This window comes from Dunckerocampus dactyliophorus, chromosome 2 (assembly GCF_027744805.1).
Source record: "Dunckerocampus dactyliophorus isolate RoL2022-P2 chromosome 2, RoL_Ddac_1.1, whole genome shotgun sequence".
Classification (NCBI taxonomy): Eukaryota; Metazoa; Chordata; class Actinopteri; order Syngnathiformes; family Syngnathidae; genus Dunckerocampus; species Dunckerocampus dactyliophorus.
The window spans coordinates 42,805,002-42,829,195 of record NC_072820.1 but is presented as its reverse complement, the minus strand read 5'-3'; the positions used below and the strand labels follow the sequence as shown (position 1 = coordinate 42,829,195).

Here is a 24,194-nt window from a genome sequence, read left to right as displayed (position 1 = left end):
TGGACCAAGGATTTTTCATTTATTTTGTTGAGTGACATTAAAAAATGACTAAAGTAGTGCATATACTTACACTAAGGCTGAAACAAAATAAACATGTCTGTTGAAAAATTGTGACATGCAATATTGTCTCATTTCAATCTTGTAGTAGTCAAGTAATGCACATTAAAAACTACTGCAGCTTAATCTGTTGGAACTGGAGGGCCACTTGGCTTTGATGCTAATGGACTGTAACGACAAAAAGTACAAATAAATTTGTGGATTGACACCTTTAGCCGGTTCTGAATCAAAATTGTATCATTTCCTCTGTGGCTAAAAATTATTTAGTAAGTAACTTACTAACTGTGGTCAAAACATAGATTCAGTCTTGTGAGTTCTGGTGAGTCTTGTAGAACAATAGTTCAGCATTTTTATGATTATGACATTAAGCTAATTTTATTCAGGTTAGGTTCCGAAATACTGTGTGTAAAAACGTTTAGCTAGAGCTCGATGATACAGTAAATCTTTCAGTATTTTTACTTCTGTATTGTAATGCTTTCCCTTTTCACACTGAGATTTAAAGTTTAGTTCCAGGTATCAAATACTGCAAATAACTCGTTACCGTAAAGAAGCCATAAACTGTGTTGAATTTAGGCGTCTGCGCCATAATGGATACGCACTACATCTCCCAGTGTCCCATAGTGCTTACGTAATCGCACCCTCGTGACGTTATTTGTCTGCGCCTGGCGGCGGGTTACGAAGCAATGGCTAGTGGCAAAAAGAGTGCGCTACTTTCCTCTTTGGCAGATTATGGAGACGATTCAGATCCTGACTCAGACCCCGAACCAGAAGAGACAGGTGCGTAGAAAGGGATGTTTATTTAAGATAAAGAACTAGGACTTTACTTCCTGGTTTGATGCATGACGCTTGAGCTTCATGTGGTAGCTAAACTAGCTAGCCGTCTTTGCGATTCAAAAGATGAAGCGGTTTTTGTATTAAGATATTGCTGTGGGTGGGTGATGTTTGTTCAAGACTAAATGGTCACTTTTTGTGAAATAGTGGTCAATGTCTTAATGTTTATGTTGTTCCTGGTCTCATCCATCATTGAACTTTACATCCGGTGCATTGTTAACGCCATCGTTCATTACCGCGAAAAGTGAGTTTGAAGTATGAGTCCTTCTTCATAAATCGAATATTTTCGTAGTTATTGCATAGTAGACCTCTTCTAAATACGTTTTTAAACATTATTGGAGTCATCTGGGCATGTGATAACACCCTTACAGTCGCCTTTACATTCGTATTACCCAATATAGTAGATGTAATCAGAAAAAATAAGCCATTTAAGACAGTTTACCTTGTAGGGGAGCAAAATCTATGGCAGACAGGAAGTGTCGTCAGGGTTTCAGAGTTGAGTTTTACAGTAGCTTGTTGTGGGCAATGGCTGCAACAGTAACCCGTGTTGTAGTTATGATTATTATTATGTTATTTTTATTGTGCCTGTTGTGAGATAATTTAAACCTGCAAGACAAGCCCGTTGTTCAAGTCTGGTGCTTCGGTGGCAGTCTCACGAAACTATTACTGACACCCAGTCACCAATGCATACTACTGTATTCACAAGGTGGTGGTCTTAATTATACTGTGTGTATATTTTAGTTAATTTAGCAATTTTTATGCTTAAAAATGCTTAATTTGAAGCTTAATTATGCATATATTCTGACTAATACTGGGCTGTAGTCAACCACGAAATAGTGATCATTTATTAATTTTTGCAAAAACTGTGATAAAGTGAGGGAGCGATGTTCGAAGTGGGATTTAGGGAGGGACGACTGTACATTTAATGATAGCTTATGTGAGGCGCTAAACTCTGCCAAATTGATCATTAGCAAACACAACTTGGGTGTGTTTTACGTTGGCGTACTCAAAGCAGGAAGAAGCAGCATATAATGAGGGCAGTACGTTTGAATGTCGCCACCCTTTCGGCAGCTGGAGGAACCCAATGCTTACCGTACCTTTAACAAAGCATGACTCCGTTGCTACTTATGTTCTAGTTGGTAAGTTCTCATCAAAGATATCCCTTCCTTTTTAACTGACCTGTTGTTGCTGTTTCTGGTGTCTATACCTATCCCATCATCATCATCAGAGGTGCCTGCAGGAGGAGGATTGGTGTTCGGCTATGGCGAGGATGACCTGAATCGGACTGAGAGTGTCATTGACAAGGCATCCGAAAATGAAGACAGTAGAGAGAGTAATTCGGTATGTATTTTACATATGTAGTCACAATGTCGCCTGTCAGTTTGTGTGTGTGTGTGTGCCTGTGTGTATGTCGGAAAACTGTTAATATTTACCCCATCAATCTACAAAGTTTTGGGGGAGGAATTTCATTGTCCAAATGACTAAAATTAAGCTTGAAAAAAATGAAGCTGCAGCCGTGCAACATCTTAGGTCGCGTCCACACGGGAATGCTCCTGTTTTTTTGTTGTTTTTTTTTTCCAATGTGTCCACACAGTGTTGGATCAGTAAATAGTCACATCCACACGGGATCGTTTTCAGGTCGGATGACTGAGTGAAGACAATTTAATACATAGGGTACACCTATATGTGGTGCTGGAAACGGACACACAGACACAACAACATGACACCAAACCTATAGAAGAAGAAAGAATGCATACGCATCAGGTCTGTCATCTTCCTCTGCACAAACAAAAGCAACAAAGGTGATGATGAGAAACATGTGCAAGGCGGCAAGGTTTTGTTGCAATAGTGCTAATAGCACCAAGTGCAACACAAACATAGCTCTGTGGGCCACCATTGCTGTTATGCGTGCTTGTTCTTCTGGTCATGTGACGGTGATGTCATCGTTTTCAGAAAATAGTGGTCTGCTTGTCTACACAGCACCGACAAGCCGGGGTTTGTTTTCTACTTTGGAAGCCGTGTTTTAAAAAAAATGAAGTTTCAGGGCACCCAGAATGCCGTTGCTGTGTGGATGAAAGGCTGAAACGCTAAAATACTTAACCATTTCAACCTGAAAATGTCCCTTTGTGGACAGCCCCTGAGACACGGTGGATGAACACAAATGCACCAAGTGCATTCCACCAATCAGTGTATCTTCTGCATACAGCCCCTCCGTTCCTGGCTTCTGTAAAGACCCACCTTACTAGTAGGTACTTTTTCAGGCGGCGGGGGAATGTTTTTTACCTGCGTAAAGTTTACAAACATTTTTTCAAAATCTCATATAAATGAGAAAAGCTCCTATAGTATCCTCTTTAATTGTTATATATGTCATCTAAAATTTATAGGCCGCTATCCAATAGTGCAAAAGCAAAACATATATGTTCTGAACTTTTTTCTGTAGTTTTTTTTGTTGTTGTCACAAACAAGACCGAGCCGAGTTAGTGCTTTGAGATGAGCGAGGGGCCCACAGAAACACCTACTTCTTTGAAAAGAGTATCTATAGGGGTTTGAATGCTCACTAAAAATAGCGATAAAGTCTAAGTTGGCAATACGAATCCCTCTTTATCTTATACTTCACAGATCAGATGTGAAACACAGGTATCCAAAAGACAATACATGCGGGATCAGGCCTGAAACACACCAGTTGAAAGAAGGGCACTTTAAATTGAGGCTTGTCATACTTGTGAACACACATGCAGTCTGTGGTTTGCTTGTTTGAAACTGTATGTCCATAAAATACCGTGTAACTTCTATTTATATTGGTGGAAAGTCAGGCATCTTTGGGTTTTTTGGGGGTTTTTTTTAAGTCTGTTATTCCAAACGCAGCATCACTTGTATGGTAGAAACCACAAGGAGAGATGAACAGGCCATCCTGTCCGTATGGCTGCCCGGTTCCCCTCCTAGCCTTTTCCCCTGTGGATTGAAAGTGTTAACCCCCTGCATTTTTGTGTTTGTAGGAAATGACGAATGACGAATCTGACGAGGGGAGGGACGCAGATGATGTTGAGGTATTTGAGCATCCACCTGCTGTGGGCTGGACTGAATCTAACAAAAAAAGATCAAGCTTGATCAACCTTGAAACCATAAGTGAGGGGAGTGGCACACTAATGCAAAGGAAATACATGGCCACTAGATGGTGCTGTGGGCCTGCTCATGCCTGATGTCCACGCCACTAAACGATAAGATGAAGTGTTGTAACAGCTGGCACTCCCTGTGAGATACTTTTTATCTTCACGTGTGTCTCCTTGTGCCACAATGTGGACATATGACGATCAGCCTCAGAGGTAGCAATCCACAATGTGTGTGCCTGCACGTGTGTGTGTTTACTGCAGCACCTGTTTGATGCAGGTGAATGAAGTCAGAGTGAGTCACACAAACACAAATCAAATAATAATTGATTGATCACCACAGATATAAGCATATTTCCTCAAATCCTGACCCGCCTACCAGTGTGTGCCAAATGCGGCATAAAATTCAATAAATGAACATCGCACATCAGATAAATGACGTCTTTTGCCGTGTGTGTGTGTGCGGGGGACGTTTTAGAATGATTGATATTACCATGTGTCGCAGTAGCTCTTCAACACAACACACACCACCTACAAAGCGCACATGGCATCTGTAAAGCTGAAGTTTATTGTGGAGTTTTAATATCAAGTGATCGGCGCATTTGAGAGCAAAAGCTGCTAAACATTTCAACATTGATCTGATCCGACTGGATAAAAACAAGAACAGCCACATGTCCGTGCCATTCTCATAAATATGCATTTGAACAAATAAAGACCTCCCTGGAATGGACACCTGGTACTCTGCAGTTGAGTACATAAACACTCTCAGCCACTATGAGGAAAAATTGTTGCCATCTTTTGATTACATTTCAGTAACCTAGTGTCATGATTTCCTAATCGTGCATGTAGCAACGTGTACCAGCTTTCCTTTGGAAGAGAAGTCATTATATCGATCATATGGTGTGATTTTATGAACTGTTTCGGCTTACTGTAAGTGAGAGGGTCAAGAACAATACTCAAGATTCATTGTCAAAAGTGGAGCATTGTGCAAGTGTTGCTAAAGCCCTAAATCAGCTGATCAGATTTTGTGTTGAACTTTAAGTTAATCCTCTGGTCATTAATTGCAGTTTGGATGAAAAGATGCTTGGTCATTTTTGGAACTTTTCTAGCTCACGTTGTGTCGTTTTTCAGTTGACTGTCGTGTTGCTTGACTTTGGACGTAATACTCTTAGCGGAGTGTTATCGCATCGTTGCCTCGATGTGCTTGATTACTCGATGGCCATATTAGACAATTCATTCATTCGTTTTCTATGCCACGTAATGCTCATTGGGGTCACAGGGATATGCTGGAGCCTATCCCAGCTGACTTTGGGCGAGAGGTGGGGTACACCCTGGACTGGTCCCAAGCCAATCGCAGGGCGCATATAGACAACCATTCACACTCACATTCAATTCATAGACAATTTAGAATTGCTAATTAACCTAACATGTTTTTGGACTGTGGGAGTAAGCCGGAGTACCCAGAGAAAACCCACGGGGAGAACATAGACTCCATACTATGGAGATTCGGACCCAGATCTTCCAGCGCGGCCAACATGCTAACCACTAGGCCACCGCGCGGCCCCCATACTGGACAACTACAGCATTAAACAATAACTTTCATTAAACCAAAAATAAAACACTCTTGTAATATCTTTGTAATTCTGCAAATCATTGAGCAACAACAGTTTTTTTTTTTATGTTGTTCTTCGCCAGATATCCTCTGCCCCTTTTGTTTTAAAATCTGAAATAGCAGGCATCTACAGTGGTGTTCCTGATATCTTGTTTTTTTTTTGTTTGTTTTTTTTGTTTTTTTTTTTGGTCACACTTAAATGTTTCAGATCAAAATTAAATATTAGTCAATGACAACACAACTGAACACAAAATGCAGTTTTTAAATTAAACTTTTTATTATTAAGGTAGGAAAAAAAACCTACATGGCCCTTTTGTGAAAAAGTGATTGTCCCTAAATCTAATAACTGGTTGGGCCACACTTAGCAGCAACAACTGCAATCAAGTGTTTGCAATAACTTGCAGTGAGTCTCTTACAGCGCTGTGGAGGAATTTTAGCCCACTCATCTTTGCAGAATTGTTGTAATTTAGCCACATTGGAGGGTTTTCCAGCATTTACTGCCTTTTTAAGGTCATGCCACAGCATCTCAATAGGATTCAGGTCAGGACTTTGACTAGGCCACTCCAAAGTCTTCATTTTGTTTTTCTTCAGCCATTCAGAGGTGGACTTGCTGGTGTGTTTTAGATCATTGTCCTGCTGCTGCAGAACCTAAGTTGGTTGCAGCTTGAGGTCATGAACAGATGGCAGGACATTCTCCTTCAGGGTTTTTTGGTAGACAGCAGAATTCATGGTTCCATTTATCACAGCAAGTCTTCCAGGTCCTGAAGCAGCCCCAGACCATCACACTACCACCACCATATTTTACTGTTGGTATGACAAATTACATCATTTTACATTGTCATAACATTCTGAGTGAATAAAAAAAACAGTAATTATCTATCACCATATGTCCAGCGAGGTCAAATACAATTAAATACAATATCAATTGATCGCAATAACGAAAAAGATGCATGATATATAGTGTGTAGCTATTAACTGCCATTACTAGTAAATGTAATTGTTTGGATACTTACATACTTGGATACTTCAGCTGTTCAGAAAATGCCTGGGGTTTACCATACAGAATCACTTATTTACTTTTGTTTATGAAAAATATTTTTTACTTCCACTACTTGAGCCTGCTGTGCTTCTCACTGATGCAGTGGTTAGGACAGTTTAACACCAACGTGGCAGCCGTACTCAGAAGTACTGTTTGTGTAGCCTGCTAAGGTCTTGGTTTCTGTAAATGTGACACACGAAAGAGAAACATTTTCTAGAACAGACGGTCTGACACAATATGGGGCGTTGCCTGCATTTCTTATTAGTACCATGTGATGTCTGTGTGTGTTTGTTTTTTTTTATGTAGTATGGTAAAATCAAATAAACTGCATCTACCTGCCCCATTTTCAATAATGCAATGACTCATGTACAATAACTTGGTTGTGCTTTGATAAATTATCTACTTGGGGATCATAGAAAGTCTTGGTTCACCATTACATATTTATGTATTATCCATTGTTTGAAAATAATGCAAATCTTTAGATGTTTTGAGATGAAAATATTCCTTTGATAGTTGTGTTTTGTTTTCATGAGGTTTAATTGTGATTAGCACATACAAACAGAGTTGATATATACAGTATACTAAAGTGTTTTTGTTTCCATCGTTACTGTGAGAGCTCAAATTTTTCTTGAACGCAGCTTGAGCCATGTTTATGAGCTGAATGCAAAGAGCAGCTCCAAGTCTGTGTCTTTCTTGCTGCAACGTGTTAAAGCAGACCAAATAGGTGATATTTTGTGTGTGTGTATGTGTCAAACCTCAGGTGCCATTTAGTTCATTGGTTTGAATCCCTGCCAATGGGTTTGCTGTGTCTGCATGTTTCTATTTGCCACTCTCCTGTTGGGCTGCATGCTTTGGCCACTGTCAGGGCAATGCTTTGATGTGTCCGTGCAGTTGCTAGGTGACACCGTGATGCCCATGAATAACAGCACTGTTCCTTTGTGCCCAACCTGTGTTATGCAGTCAATGCTGGCACAATATGCAAGACCCCACCTTTTGCCAAACTAAAGTTATCACTCAAAAGTGCTTACAGTTTCTCTTCTGCTGTACTGATATGTAAGCATCTATCCTGTCTTTGTGTCCTGTGTTCAGTTAGCAGACTGTCTTGATGTTTTAACTTCCTACTGGTGCTGTTCATCCTTCCTTCTACTAGATTTTCCTATCCAGAGACCTAGTGAAATGAAACATTTGTCTATATTTTGTCTCATAGGTCTCAGAAGTAGAAACAAAGGACCCAAATGAGCTTGTCGGTAAGTGTAAACGCACACAAACATTAAATTTCTGTATTTTCACTTAGTTTTGAAATATTGGTTCTGACATCATCTTATTTATTGGATTTTATGATTGGCCATTACCATGATACGTTTACAGTATAGACTCAGAATTATAAGTGTTTGTTTTTTTGTTTTTTTTTTTCAAAAATTTGGCTCTTAGATCATGACATGACATGAAACTTGAGCAATCTTGCAAAACTTGAAGCTCACAGAGAAACCGATTAACTGAAAAGCTGTATTTGGGTTTTTTGGGCTCTTTTGTGGTGCTGTCACTGAAGGACATTGGTGTGACTATGACCATAGAACCGCAAGTGGCGAAAGTGGTACATATGTCATTCCTGGCTACTCAATACAATAAGCCAATAGCGAGAATAAGCCAAATGAAAAACTGCTTTAATTCTCCTAATGTATACGAGTCAAACTCAGGCCCGAGGGCCAAATCTGGCCCGCGCTGCAATTTCTCTTGGAACTGTTTGGAAAATAGCATTGAGTTGGCTTGCCCCGTGGACCTTATCAAACAAAGTGCTTTCACTGATGTGCGTAATTAAGCTATTCCTCTGGTATAAAGAACTCCTCTGGAATTTAATTTTATCATTCTTTGTAAGGGTGCCAGATTCAGACCAAAAGTCAAAGTAATTTAACTGTACATGACTAAAAACGGCATCACTTTAAGTATTACACCCTGTCTTTACAAAGTAACACCTTAAAGAGGCAGAAGGCAGTCAAAAGTGATCCTTTTAACGACAGCAAAGCATGCTGGAAAGTCTTCCAGGTTACACATCTCACGGTTTGTGATGTTTTTGTGTGGATATAAAATACTGTCATTTTGCCCGTACATTGAAAGAATGACAAAGAGGAGGTCGATCAACAATCACTTTGTTGAAACGAACATCCAGGCCAAAACAACCATAGTTGTATATCCACAGACTATTGGAAAGGACAAATTTCAAGCACGAATAAACTGAGACGAAAAAATGCACATTACCCCCACTCCGATGTTTAAAAAATGTCCACATAAAAACACATTCATCAGCTGTCATGTGCCTTTTGTCCCATCCAGAAAACGCAACCACATGGGTGCATTATATTGATATGTTCCAATCCCAGCACTGCGCACGCAGAGAAATGGGATAAAAGGTGTGTAGGCTGCTTATTTATCTAGTTATCAGTGCTAATGAGACATTTTCTCATACTCACTACTATTTTTTTATTCAGCCTGGATTATTGGGGCATTATCCTGTCATGTTCGCAACTTCGAACGAGCATCTGTGTGTGTGCACTGATGATGCATATGAGTGTGCTTCATTCACTAATTACGTTGGTTAAAAGGACAAGAAGGTTGTAAGGGTTTTAATACTTTCAATATGCAGAAATATACCAGTGTTGACAATTTTAGGATAAATAATAATTAAGATACAAAGTTAGGGGGAAGGGGTGGGGTAATGTCCAGTTTGGCCCACAACCTAAAGTAGGCTTTGAGTTTTGGCCCCCTGTGCAATTTAACACCCCTGTCATAATGTATTGTAAATTGTATTTTACAGCAAGTAACTTCCGTTTGCATTTTTCACATCCATCACACACAAAGCGTTCATAATTTGTTGTATGATGCAGGATTAACTTTTTTTGAAGCACTTTTTACCACTTATATTGTAATAGACACCACCTTTGTACTTCGCCACGAGGTCTTTCTCGAATTCAATAATGTTTCTGACCGTCTTTAGAAAAGTTCTGGTACTATCAACTTTTTTTTGTTTTTGCAGCCGTCCTAATAAATGAATAAAAAAAGCAGATTTCTTTAACACAAATACGAAGGGTGCTTGAACACCAGTGCTCTTCGCAGTGCTTGAAAGGAGACAGATATGAGCTGTTCATCGTGCGGTGCAGTGCAGTGCAGTGCGATGATTAAAGAATTCCGTGGATGGAATCTGTCTATAGTATCTCAAGCCTAAAAAAAAACATCCATTCTTCACAGAGACTGTTAACAATGCCGGTGCTTTGTTTGGGCACCCGACTGGTTTGTTAGGTGCGCTGTTTGGCCGTGCGATAACCGAGACATTGTATGAAAACCAAGACATATTTTCAACAATTATTTCCGACCAAAGCCACAGCGTATGAAAACCGAGGTTCCACTGTATTAACATCCACCTTTGCCCCCTACAAAAAATAAAATGGTTGTCTTTTGAATAGCAGAATATAGAAAACAACCCATAATCGTTTCAGTGACATTTGGCTGCAGCCAATGTGTGAAAGACTAACTAGACCCACATGAGTTCTGAAAGGCTCTTTGTCTACCGTTTGATTGAAAGATGGGTCTTGAAGGTCTAACACAGGAGCTGGCAGTGCTTAGTGAGTTAATCACTGACCCGTGCAGGTGTGTGTATGAGACAGGATATGAGTGATACAAGGAGTGGTGTTTTATGCACACTGAGCACAGAGCGTTCCGACACAGCTATTTGTTTACGCTGGCCTGTAGCTAGAGGCTGTCATTAACTGCAGTGTTCACCTTTCACTTTACTGCCAGCTAAATGACTCAACAGCTGACGAATATAATCATAAAATATATAATGGTCAATGGCTCTTCCACTGAACTGGCTGCAGTATCAGTAGAATCATTGATGAGAGGAAATGCAGCAATTTTTAGTCTTCAAGACACCCCCCATCACCCATCGGTGTTGTGTGGGGGATTGAGCGTGACTCAAAACTGGACACTTGACATTCCAGCAGCAGCGCTTGGCTGCTCTGTGTTGTCTGACAGTAAATGTCACAGTGCGCCTCCTGTCAGTGGGCTGAAGACAGCTCTTTGTCTGCTCAGTAAAGGGACACGCATTGTGCCGCTGTCCAAAGAGACCCGCAGGGCACAGATTTTGACTGTCTGTTTCCAGCAGAACAGATGATTATTATCTCCTTTTTGTAGGCTTGTTAATACCGCTCTGTGTACGTCCTGATTGTGCAGCTTCTAATAGAAACTGTTCAGTTATTTATCTTACATAGGTCGGTTCTCCCTTGCAGGAGTTTGATTTGTTAGCGTAAAAGAAGTAATCTTGTTTTTATCTCGATGGGATTATCCCCCCTTCACAATGCTTAAACCCTGTTTTAGCGACGTGAAATTGCCCGTGACAGTGTATGCTATGCAGTTGTTTTGTTTTCACACATTGTATTGAATGTTTTATTGTCAAGGGCTACAGTGTATACCTCCTGACAAGACGGTGTACAAGGTCCAGCATAGTTTCTCACATGAACTCCTGAACACAATCTCAAGTCTACACTTACAAGTACAGTAATGCCACGTTTATCGCAGTTAATTGGTTCCCAGACCCGACCATGATAAGGCACACTACAATTTGAAGATGTCTTTTTTTAATACCTTATATTTGTATTTGAGTTCATTTAGCATTTTTTATGCTTGAAAATGCTTAATGTAGGCAAAAAAAACCTAAAATTCGCCTAAGTATGCTTTTTTTAATGACTAATAACAGGCCGTATTAAACCACGAAACACCATTTTTAATTTCTTAGAAGATCCTGAAATTTATGGGGGTGGGAGTCTCGTGGTGCACGCAAAGAATTGCATGTGCACAAAGCCAGAGGATCCAATGGGCTGTCAATAATGGCAGAGGCAGATCTGCAACTTAAATTTACAGGAAAACTGCACCCTTTTCTTTTTTTTTTCTTTTTTTTTTCAAATTTTGCTCATCATCCACAATCCTTATGTGAGACATGAACACATCCTTTTCTGTGCGTTCTAAAGAGAGAAAAACAGCTAGCATGAGAAAGAAAGTCAAAAAATGCCAACAATGTCCCATTTACATGACGTGACCTGCATATTAACCGAGCTACAGCGACATTGTTATTGTAAGAGCTAACATCGAAGAACTACTTTTCTGGCATAGCGACACAGCGCCTCACTCATGACACCTCAGGCCACTACTGCGAGGTGATGTCAACTACTACAGCTGCTGCATTTCCTGTGAGTTTGGAAAAGTTCATTGCTAGATTATAAATCATGCCTCATATGTGTATAGAAGAAGTTTGTGGCAATAATAATAACAAAAAGTTTTTCAACTGAGATTCCACACGCTACCAGCTAAACATCCAGACAGACTGAAGCAATGGATACTATTTCTCAACTTAGACCCGACGACAGCACTAGGAAGACCTGCCTAGATGCTTGGAAATTATAGCATAGACACATACAGTCATCCCTCATTTATAACGCTTAAGTGGTTCCAGATCCGACAGCGGTAAACTAATTTCCGCGACATAGGATTCAGCGGAGTAGTAGTGGAATATTTTTGTAGTTAGAGCATAGGAAATCTGTTTATGAAAATAAATACAGAAAATAAATACGTTTTTTAACATTATTAACACCCTGTAGACATGAAATAACACTCCTATTATTCATTGTTTATATTGCAACTCTTATGCTACAGGGACTCGGAACAGCCGCTAGCTAGCAAGCTAATCAGTTATTCATCGAAGTCTGCCATGATTATCCATCCATCCATCCATTTTCCTCCACTTATCCGGGTCCCGGTCGCGGGGGCAGCAGTTTCCTTAGGGAAGCCCAGACTTCCCGGTCCCCGGCCACCTCCTCCAGCTCCACCGGGAGGACACCAAGGCGTTGCCAGGCCAGCTGTGAGACATAAGCCCTCCAGTTTGTCCTAGGTCTGCCCCGGGGCTTTCTCCCGACTGGGCATGCCCGGAACACCTCACCTCACTGTCCACGAAAATTATGAACAGAATCAGTGACAAAGGGCAGTCTTGGCGGAGGCCAACGTTCACCGGAAACAGGCTTGACTTACTGCTGGCAATGCGAACCAGGCTCCTCCCCCGGTTGTACAAGGACTGAATGGCACGTAGTAGCGCGCCAACAATCCCATACTCCCGGAGCACCCCCCACAGGACACCGCGAGGGACATGGTCAAATGCCTTTTCCAAGTCCACAAAGCACATGTAGACTGGTTGGGCAAACTCCCAAGTACCCTCCAGTACTCTTGCAAGTGTGTAGTGCTGGTCCAGTGTTCCACGACCAGGACGAAAACCACATTGCACCCCCTGTAGCGGAGGTTCAATTAACAGTCGTACCCTTCTCTCCAGCACCCTGGAATAGACTTTCCCAGGGAGGCTGAGAAGTGTGATCCCTCTAGAGTTGGAACACACCCTCCGGTCACCCTTCTTGAAAAGGGGGACCACCACCCCAGTCTGCCAATCCAGAGGTACTGTTCCCGACTTTCATGCAATGTTGAAGAGACATGTCAGCCAAGACAGCCCCTCAACATCCAGAGCCTTGAGGAATTCAGGGCGAAACTCGTCCACTCCCGGAGCTTTGCCACTGGGGAGCATTTTGACTACCCCAGATACCTTAGCTGCGGTGATGGGACTGTCCGCATTTGTGTCCTCAGCCTCTGCTTCCTCTATGGAAGGTATGTCAGTGGGATTGAGAAGGGCCTCAAAGTATTTCTTGCACCGTCCGACTATATCCTCAGTCGAGGTCAGCAGGACCCCGTCCCCACTGTAAACAGTGTGGACCGGGCACTGCTTCCCCTTTCTGAGGCACCGAGGCCGACCGAACTCCTCCCACACCCGTGTTTTTGCCTCGACCACCGCCGAAGCCGTGTGCCGCTTGGCCTGCTGGTACCTATCAGCTGCTTCAGGAGTCCCACAAGCCATCCATGCTTGATAGGACTCCTTCTTCAGCTTGACTGCAGCCCTAACCTCTGGTGTCCACCATCGGGTTCGGGGCTTGCCGCCACAACTGGCACCGACCACCTTGCGGCCGCAGCTCCGGTCGGCTGCCTCAGCAATGGAGGCACGGAATTGAGCCCATTCGGACTCAATATCCTCGTCCTCCCCCGGGATGCAGGTGAAGCTCTGCCGGAGGTGAGAGTTGAAGACTCGACGAACAGGAGACTCTGCCAAACGTTCCCAACACACCCTCATAGACTATGGATCATGGATCATAGACCTGTGGCCTAGGGGGTCCTGGTGCCATGTGCACTTGTGTTCGAACATGGTGTTTGTGATGGACAAACTGAGGTTTGTACAGAAGTCCAACAACATCACCATGCCATGATTAGAGGTAGCAAACTCTCTCTTTATGCTGTTGTTGTTGACGGAAGTCGTGTTCGTTGCTATGGGCTCTGTGAAATCACTGCACCCAGGAAGGAAGTTCTGGTAATGCCTAAAATTATCAAAATACTGTATTACATGTTATCATGAATGTTCCTGCTCCTGCATGGTCACAGCATGTAAATAAAACCATAAAGCATTGTTTGGGAGGTGTTTTAACAGATGGCTGTAAAGGCGGAATAGGTGAACCCCATTACATTCCTTATTAGCTGCCTCATGCTGGCAGTTTTTCAATATTTAGAACCCACAGAAAAGAGAGACGTGTGTTCATGTCTCGCATTAGGATTGTGTATGATGGGAAAAATAAAAAAAGTGCAGTTTTCCTTCAAAGCCGTTACTGATGCTGACTGCAGCCCAGTAACCAAAAGATGGCATCTGTGAGAGACAGGCTTAAAGATAGAGCTTCAGGTTGTGCAGTGGCATTAATTGGCGGCTGGTTATGTGGAAATGTTGCAACGTTGTCCCATTGAAAGATCCAACGTTCACTCAAGAGAGATGCCCACTACATTTCCATATTGCCAGCCAAGTCTGCTAGAACATGTGCTGATGTTGGAGCAGCAATGGTCCACCATCAAGGGGAGGTGCTGCTGCTCCTCCTCCTGAACTTTCCAGACAAGCAGGGGAAACCTCGGTGGCAAGTCTGTACAGATACATGTAAGTCTATATCACGCATGAGCAGCAGACCAAGATAAACTGCATAGGGGCTGCTTGAAATCATTCATCAGTATGCGCAGTCATCCCTTCTTGTACACAAAAGTACAAAGTTAAACTTTGGCACAACTCAACCCAAAACTCACTCAGGGCCATTGATATTTATGGCCAGACATAAATAAAACTGACATACTGCCTTATTTGATAAACCACTAACAGTCTGGTTCTTTGTGTGCTGTAATGCAACACAATTTGTACAGAAAAGTGAATTTCCCTTTATTTAAAATTTGTATAACAAATAAATCAGTCAATCGTTCATCGTGTTTGCAACACAGGCAAAACAAAAAGAATATGTACCCGACTTCTGATTGCAGAGCTGTTGAAAAATGGTGTAATGCATTCATCTTGGAATACATTCATTTGCGTGATCTGTCAATATGTGAGTATATGCAATTTGTTTTAAAGGTTATTTATTTCTGTAAAACAAGTTTACTGGAAAACGTATTGGGTTTATGTGATCCACTGTAGCAAAGACTAATCAAAAGTTAGCAAAGCAACCAATCTCGTCAAAATACTCATTTTAGTAAGATTGATGGTGGACATTCCCAAGTATGCCTTAAAAAAACATGTTCAGCTCGCTTACAGTTTGCTGCTCGAGTAAATGTCCAGTCAAGTTTTTACTTGTCTGAAATATGCACCATTGAAAAGCTGCTGCGTTGCTTGCATGCATCCACACTCATCCGCGACACACAAGTGTGACAGACACCTGAATGACTATGAAAGCTGTGTGTCTGGTTTGGGTATAGATAGTGTGACACTGAGGAATGTCTAGCCTCAAGTCAGAAAAGATACAAAACAAGCGATGGTTCCAAAGGGAATGATGGAGGGGAAAAAGGAGCCTCCCTTGTCCTTACAAGCTCTTAACAGCCATTACTCCCTGACAGGAACGTGCCTTTTAAATCCATCATGCCCCATAAAATGGCAACAAACAAAAACAATGCTTGGAAATATTAAACCCTCTGACCCTTTGTTTATTTTTGAATCTTTAAATTCATTCTTGTTTTGTAAATCCCACTTCCTTCTTGTTTTCCCTACATCTGTATTACTGTTCTTTCTTAGTTCATCCAACCTTAGCATGTAAAGACTTGCAACAACACAGTGCAGAAGTGGAGGATTTAAACAGATCATAATTATGTTTCTTTCTCCTTTACAGCTCTCTTCTCAGAGAAGGTGAGAAACATGTCACCTGATGAAATCAGAATTCCACCTGAGCCCCCGGGACGCTGCTCCAGCCAACTACAGGTAGCTACTCCTCCACTGCTATTTGATTACAGAACCACATAAGCAGTCATTGCAGTCCTCTTTGTTTAAACATAAACCCGCTTTTGTTTAATTGTTTTTTTTTTTCATTATGATTTTATATTACAATCGAGGCACAGTTATGTCTCCAGGCAGACCAGAGGAGATGCTCTTGCTGATGTTGTTGGGCTTACATAATTCTGAGATCATTCTCTTCATTGCTGGGGTAGTTTTATTAGCACATCGCACTGATTGCAAGTAATACAGTTTGACATGCTGCATACTTGCCTCTGGCTGCCTAAGTAGTGGTTCATACATGCCTCTTGGGCAATGTAGAGTTTGTTGTACAAAATAATTTTGAAAAAGCAGCTAGCAGGAAATAAGATTAAGAACTACAATCTCAGACCTGTGGCCAAAGTTTTTTTTTTTTCTGGGGGTTTTTTCCTATTTTTTTCCCACTTTTTGTGGCTGTACAGCTAATAATAATAATAATAATAATAAACTACAAATCAATAGTAGTATAAACTATGTTTGTCCAAGGACTAGAATTTTTTTTCAGCAGACAGTGAGAGGGCCAGATGCCATTGTAAAATAAAATTGCATCCAAACTAATATTTAACTTTTATTATTTATTTATTATATATTTTTACTTTTATAGTCCAAGATGCTATTCTGAATTCAGTCATTTTATTCTGGTGGCTGGATGGAAAGCTCTGGCGGGCCGGATGTGGCCCCTGGCCTGCCAGTTGGCCATCCCTGCTATACTTTAGTTTGGTCCGATCACACCCAGCCTCCCATCTGAATTGAAATGATGCCAAAGGGCGGACTTTGGCAGAAGGAAACGAAGGGGTTAGAGGTGGCTGTGCAAGTATGCTAATTTCACCAGCAGCCTAGACAGCTAATTCCAAAATGGAATTCTCTATCAAAGTTAAAGACAGACATTCGAAATATTGCCAATGTCTTAGAAATATGTGATTGAACATGAAAGAGCATTCTTCAGCCTTGATTTATAGCTTTGCATCCCTGCTGCTGTCACCCTCTGTGGTGAATCATAATTACAGCACTGACACGATGAGAGTTGTTCTAGAACACAAATATTCTATTTATATTTGCCTAAAAAGCAAAGGAAAATGTTTGGATATTGAATTGGGCGTTAGCCTGGAGATTTGCAAATTTGCTTCCTTTCAAATAGCAGTTTAAAAAAAAAAAGTCCAGTAGTTGTCGGACTAGCATGTGGCAAAATTCCGACCAGTCGTCTGTGTTATCATCATCATCATTTCAGACACATATATGGCCCATAGAACATTAAAAGGCAAACACTGTTAGTGCAGTCGTCTCCCGAGTCAAGTCAATAACAGTGCAGTTTCACTTGCCTCAGGGTGAAATTCTGGTGTCTACATAAATTCTTAGACTGCAATAAGATTTGTTCTGTAAGGTGCTGAGGCAGGTCGGGACACAAGGCAGATTTAGTAAGTGAACAGCTCAACATTATTCCCGCAGGGCTTCCACTCCCCCACCTATCCAGTGAACTAATGATTCACTTTCACCAGTATTGCCTGGGTATCCGTGGCCTTGGGACACGCATGAGAAGAAATGCATCAGTGTTACTAAAATGTTCTCTTAGCAGGGTTGTTTTTTTCTCTTTCTCTCGCTCTGAACACTTCCAAGATATTTCTTGTAATCTGGCCCAGACCTTAGCTTGAAAACAGCTCATTGGTTCCTGAGAATCTTGGACTCAGCTGAACCTCAGCTGTGCCCTGTATGAGATAAGAACAAATACAAAGATTAATGTTTACTGGAATTGCACCTTTTAGCCTAAGATTTGCCTCAAACCTCCACAGATGTGTGACATTTATTAACCCACGGGCGTTGTTTTGACTGGCAGTTCTCATTCTTTCTTGCTTATTTTTTAATCAGTGACCACAACATTTTCTGGCTGCTCGACAGATAATTTAGTTAACACGGGTTTTCTCGCAGTGAAGATGACAGGAGAATCCATGCCTTTTTTTCCCTTCAATGAAGACTGCAAAAAAAATAAATTAAAATGAGAGACACTGGGTCCATAATGAGACAAACCACCCATAGATCAACTTATCATCAAATAGTATTTCTTACATTGTTGACATGAAGTAGTCCCCTAAGCCATATTGCACTGCTTCTGGTTTTTGATCTGGTTTGATACCTAGATCCCAATTTTGACTGTATCACCTATGACAAGCAAGATGCCCCTCATTTCCCTTCACAGTACTACTTTGCTGAACGTAGCTCTACCCACTGTTGATTTTCTATTGGACGGCAGGCAGGACTTTCCCTATCAGTGTTCTGCTGCTCCCGCTAATGTATAGTCTCTACTTGCTAGCTCAGCAGATAACAGGTTCTCAATTAAAGGGATAATTTGGATTTTTTTTTTATATGAGGTCGTATGACATCCCCATCAGCATGGTAGTACAATAACAGCAACTTACCCCCCAATTTGGTCTCCTAAGACCAATTCTGGTCAGATTTCTGTGATGAAGAACATAGTTCCGTTTAGTTGCCGGGGACAATTAAGTAAAGACTTTGGCTTCTAAAAACAAAATGCTTTGTAAAGATTAAAACATTTGCATCACAAAAACCTTCTCAAAAACTCAAACCTCACAAAACGCACAAAAAACATTTGTCTCCCTCCGTCTCCCTGCGCACTGTCGCCTGTGCGTTCATGTGACGAAGGCACTCGCATCTTCTTCCACTGTGCAACACATACGTAAACAAGATGGCTTCGTCACGGAAGTTGATGCGAGTGTCTTCGTCACATTCACATGAACGCGCAGGCAACAGTGTGCAAGAATACGGAGGGAGACAAATACATAACGCCAAGTGTTTTGTGAGGTCTGATTTGGGTTTTTTTTTGAGAAGGCATTTTTGTGATGTAAATGTATTAATCTTTTGAACGCATGTTGTTTTGAGAAGCCAAAGTCTTTACTTAATTGTCCCCAGCAGCTATGCGGAATCACGGAAATCTGACCAGAACTGGACATAGGAGACCAAGTGGGGGGTAAGTCGCTGTTATAGGACTACAATGCTGATGGGGATGTCATACAACTTCATGTCAAAAAATCTGAACTATCCCTTTAAGTCTTCAGTGGAGTTCCATTTCAAAGCCTTTACATTGAAGCTCAACAAGAGACAGGACTGGCACACCGCTCGTCCCAATGGCAGTAGCTACTTCCTGACTACCGCAATACCCTGACGACAAATTGAACGTGAATGTATATTTGCAAATGAGACTTATGGTGCATAAACGATATTGTTGCTAATTTTGCACCAAAACATCTAATATTAAAAGTCGTCCCTCGTTTATCGTAGTAAATTGATTCCGTGAAATATGATTCAGTATTAAGATATGGAAGATTCTCGTAGTTGGAGCATAAAAACAAGTGTTTGTGACCTTCTGAATACACTTTTTACCATTACTAGCGCCCTGGAGACAAGAAATAACACCCCTATAGTCACCTTTACAGTCCTATTATTCGTTATGTACACCACATTGTGCAACTCCTGCACGCAGGCTACGGTGTCTCTGAAGTGACACCAGACCTCCGTCGCTAGCATAGCAAGCTGCCAAAAACATACCACTTGCACATGGAATAGGGAATAGGAGGAGTGAAGAGTGTCATGTTGAACTTTACATCCATTGTGCGGTGCAGGTGCAGGTGTGGTGCATATAGGGTAAGGTAATGTCTCATCAATGTAACATTACTGACACCTAGTGACTAGATTACTAAATATGACTTGTCTTTCAATATTTTTGACTAATAATAGGCACAACCACAAGTCAACCACAAAATGTTCAAACCGTGATGTAGAGAGGGACGACTGTATACTTTTTTTTTTTTTTTTTTTTTAAGAAGGGCGAGAAAAAGAATTGGGGGCCATAATTACTGACACCCCTGGCTTACAGGAATGCAGGTATACGTTGATGTGGCTGAAAACAATCTGTTTTGCACATTTTTATGGGCTATGTTGGTTAGACTCTTTTCTCTGTGTGTGTGTTCTTTATGTTTGTTATTAATTATTTATTCTTAAACAAATGTCCTGATTATAATTACACAGAGGGAACATCACAGCTATTTATTGCAACATTCACCTTCTCCTGCAATTATATCGCAAGAGACACCTAAAAAACATTGAAACCTCGGCGAAATCTGGCATCTCAAAAAAGGCCCACGTGACCTGGGGGGACTGGTGAATTACTGTCAAGTTTTTAAAAAGTGCTATGCACTTGAGTATATATACTGTATATAAAATCAAAAATGGAAATCAAAGTCCTGGAGGGCACTGTTTTCCCATTGTAACAGGATACACAGCAAGAAATTACAAAAATAAACACACATGCTAATTGGTTAGCGTAACCTTTTCTGAGTCGATTGTGTTTATCTAAGCAGCTTTCCAATATTTATGAAATGTCTCATTTGTTATGAAAGATTGCCCTCACTGCTATTCAGTTGAGCTTTTTCGTTGGTTTGCTCTTATTAGAAAGTCTCGCCAACCTTTTCTTTTAGCAGCACTGCCCATATGTTTACTTTAATTTAACTTTAATTTTACTTTAATTAACATCCTGTCTTGATGTTCTCTGTCACAACAGGAGAAAATCCATAAGTTGTATGAAAGAAAGCTCCATGGAGATTTTGACACCAACAGCCACATCCAGAAGAAGAAAGAATTTAGAAACCCAAGGTATGCCACTTGGTAAACAGAAAGGAACAATTTTGGTCAGAAATAAATTCTGTTCTGCGTGTGTATGAAGGCATAAGACACACAAAAGCTGTTACTCTGACTTCCTCTGCCAATGTCTTCTTTTCTTTTTTCCCCCCCAGTATTTACGAGAAGCTCATTCAGTTCTGCAGTATAGACGAATTGGGAACCAACTACCCAAATGATATGTTTGATCCACACGGCTGGTCAGAAGACTCCTACTACGAAGCGCTTGGTAAGTTTTATTTTCAGTCAGCATTGTGTTGTGATTACAGCTCAAACACTAAAGCCTCGTTTACACTTGCACGCATTTTGTCCCCGTGGTGGTATGCAATTTGGAATGCCAATGACGGGCCAATGAGTAACTTGGTCATGAACAGGTGTGAAGTATGTGGGGCTGCGTGCCAGTGCGCGAAGAAAATTTTTAAATGTTCAAAATTTGCGTAACGCACTGCAACTTATGCCTAAACAATGCGGGTGGTGCGTATCAAAGCGTGTCTCATTCACATGAATGAGTTCACTTTCCACCACCTCGTGGAGTAAGGCAGGGGGGATTTTAAAGTCGGATACAAGTTTAAAGTAAGATACAATAAACCATATGAAACAAAACATAAAGTCTTGTGTTGTTCTCTTGGAGTTTAATTAAGTTTCCATCTAACACTCAATGCCGAAAATTAAGTGACTGGATGTAGACACGTTCTTCTTTTTGTTTATGGCGGGTTGCAACCAACGTTTAGGTTGTAATGTGGATGTAGACGCATTCTGCACATGCTCAGTGACAACCCAGTAGTCACAATCTTCCATCATGGAAAATACGCAACGACGCACATATGATGCCGCTTTCGATTTAAAGTGATCATGGAACATGACATGTACATATACACCGGCTTATACGGTGTTGCATGGCGTCACGCAGGACAAAGCGGGACCAAAAAATGCCACGACTGTTTCACGGATGCGGGAAGTCGTGGTGACAATGCATACCCATGCCGGAACAATGCGCATCCTGCGTATGATGTCGTACGCTAGACATAAACAGTTCTTGAATTACGTGTCAATAAGTTGTGCGTTGTGCAAGGTGGCATTTTGTGCCAATGCGCACCGTTTTCGGTCACAAATTGCGTTCCAAGTGTGCAAACAGTGCGTAAACAGTCTTCAGCCTTTTCAGGTGTGCCATCTAATTGACGCTCATTGCCGCAGTGAATTGATGGATAATTTGGACGCAAAATGCGTGCCGGTGTAAGCACTACTTAATGCATACTTCTCATTCTTGCAGCCAAAGCCCAGAAAGTGGAGATGGACAAGCTGGAAAAAGCCAAGAAGGAGCGGACGAAGGTGAGTCTTAAATGTGGAAAAACTGACACTATATTATGCATATTAAACATGCTAATAAACTGTTGTGCTCTAACTGTATTTTGTTGCTCTACCTGTACAGTTAATTATTGCATTTTATCGGAAATATGTACAAGGAGATGATCAGTCATTGACACACGCTGCTGTTATCAGTAGCCACATCATTCCGCCAGCTGCATATTAGTCAGAAAGGGGACTAGAAAGAACATGTAGTTCCCTGCATGCGCCGCTCTGATTTTCTTGTCTGAAGTATACACAGTGGTATGCAGCTTAACATTTCAGAATTGTTTGAGAATTTTTTCGAATTTAGAAGCTATCCCATAGCCATGTCAATTGAATTCAAAGGTAGTCGTATGGTGTGTGTTTTGCACAGATCGAGTTTGTCACGGGTACGAAGAAAGGCACCAACGCATCCAACACGGCAGCTTCCACCACCAACAGCAGCACCACCGCGACAGCCACAGGTAAACCTGCACAGAGGTTTGACTCATTTCCACCATGCCCCTTTTTCCAGCGCCAGTGCTAATGACTCACATCTGACAAAGAGAATACAGTCTTCTCCCAAGGCGTAAACATTTATACATGAAATTAAAAAAAAAGAATTAGAATTTCAGTTGGAGTGACTGTGCATGTGCATTTCAGTTCTGAAATGAGAGGATATTTACATTTTTAAATCAAACCGAAAGGATCGGAAAACTCTCCGACACTCAACTGAAATGTGACTTGTCTCTTAACCTTGATTGGCAGACACTCAGAAGAGGAAGAGCAAGTGGGACTCCGCCATCCCTGTGACCCTGGCCCAGCCCACTCTCATCACCACCACGTCAGCCACCCTGCCGGCCGTCGTCTCCGTGACAACCACTGCCAGCGGCACCAAGACCACTGTCATTTCTGCCGTGGGCACCATCGTAAAGAAAGCCAAACAGTGAATGGAAGACGGCTAAAATGCCCACAATACACAAGGACTATTTAATAGACTTGACTTGCTTCCATCTCTGGGATTGTAGACTTGCAAGTCATCGTTAGGATGAGCTGAAGAAGTCTACACTGCTCATCTGTCAATGGTTTAATGGAAAAAGATGCGGAATAAGAGTGCTGGCTGTAAATGAGAAATGCATGTCTTCTGTCCTCAGTGCTGATACAGCGGTGGCATGCTTTTCTCCTCGTCGTTTATGTCATTGACTCATTTTGGGGTAAAACATTTTTACGCTTGTAAATATGATATTGTTGATAAGGTGAATAAATTGGTTTGATGTTTCCTTTTCAGTGGAATCCCGGTTGCATTTGTCATTTTAACACAGTGACCACCACGGTTGCTGAATGTAATCGCACATATTTTGGTTTCTACTCAAGTGGACATACATGCATTTGTAGTCTTCTCGTATTTCTCCCCCCCTCCTACGCACCTGGCTTCTACCTTCATGCTTCCAGAGGTCAGTTTAATTAACAAGGGCCACTCGTGTCCCCGATTACTTTACCAGCAACAACAATTCCACCAGTAACCTCTTTTTAATAAGATGGGAAGTGTCAACAACACTGTAATAATTCCTTGTCAAAAGCCATGTTCAGGTAGGCACACTGTCGATTCTTCATTTTAAGACACGCGGGTACGTACGAGGTTTGAGGTATGAATCACTTTAGTTTTTTATTACGCACTGATAGAATTGTCCCTTGATTGATTCTGACTTTTTTTTTCGCAGCGGGAATCCGCCAGCAACGATAACGACTACCATCATCACTTATTTAAGAAGGACACCGTTTATGGGTGACGATGGAGCTTAAATTGTTACGGTGGTGAGTGAGATGGGCCACAGAATGCGGAGGCAGGAGGAGCGAATCACCGTTTTAATGCAATATTTCCAGGAGGTAGTCACACAGGTGATGTAAAGTGAGGGACAACTGGAAGGAACCCAGCTGTGGAGACGACGAGCCAAGAACAGACTGGAAAGTCACGCAAGGAACCAGCGCCTCACAGCTGCCCCTGCTTAGTGTTAAGTAGGGGATGGACCAATTAGGTGCGGGTGTGTCCAGTTGTCCCAGCCTGCTGTGCGTCCAGCTGTGGGAGCAGGAGAGAGAGAACAGGGCGCAGCAGCAGGTGATCGTCACATACGT

At 41.7% G+C, this 24,194-nt stretch overlaps 1 protein-coding gene across 1 annotated transcript; it reads left to right on the top strand.

The window, feature by feature from the left end:
• Positions 1-691: 691 nt before the first annotated feature.
• Positions 692-23,348, top strand: sap30bp (SAP30 binding protein). The gene is made up of 10 exons (XM_054769044.1): positions 692-834; positions 2,117-2,229; positions 3,885-3,935; positions 7,854-7,893; positions 15,910-15,998; positions 20,620-20,711; positions 20,852-20,964; positions 22,006-22,064; positions 22,456-22,546; positions 22,830-23,348. The coding sequence occupies exons 1-10, from the start codon at positions 741-743 to the stop codon at positions 23,009-23,011; spliced, it is 924 nt and encodes a 307-aa protein (XP_054625019.1). The 5' UTR covers positions 692-740; the 3' UTR covers positions 23,012-23,348.
• The last annotated feature ends 846 nt before the right edge of the window (positions 23,349-24,194 follow it).

Excerpts from the sequence above, each read along its gene's own strand:
- sap30bp (XM_054769044.1), top strand. The coding sequence starts at position 741 with ATGGCTAGTGGCAAAAAGAGTGCGCTACTTTCCTCTTTGGCAGATTAT. Across the intron at positions 2,230-3,884 it reads ACAGTAGAGAGAGTAATTCG|GAAATGACGAATGACGAATC; the intron begins GTATGTATTTTA and ends TTGTGTTTGTAG. Across the intron at positions 3,936-7,853 it reads GGGACGCAGATGATGTTGAG|GTCTCAGAAGTAGAAACAAA; the intron begins GTATTTGAGCAT and ends TTTGTCTCATAG.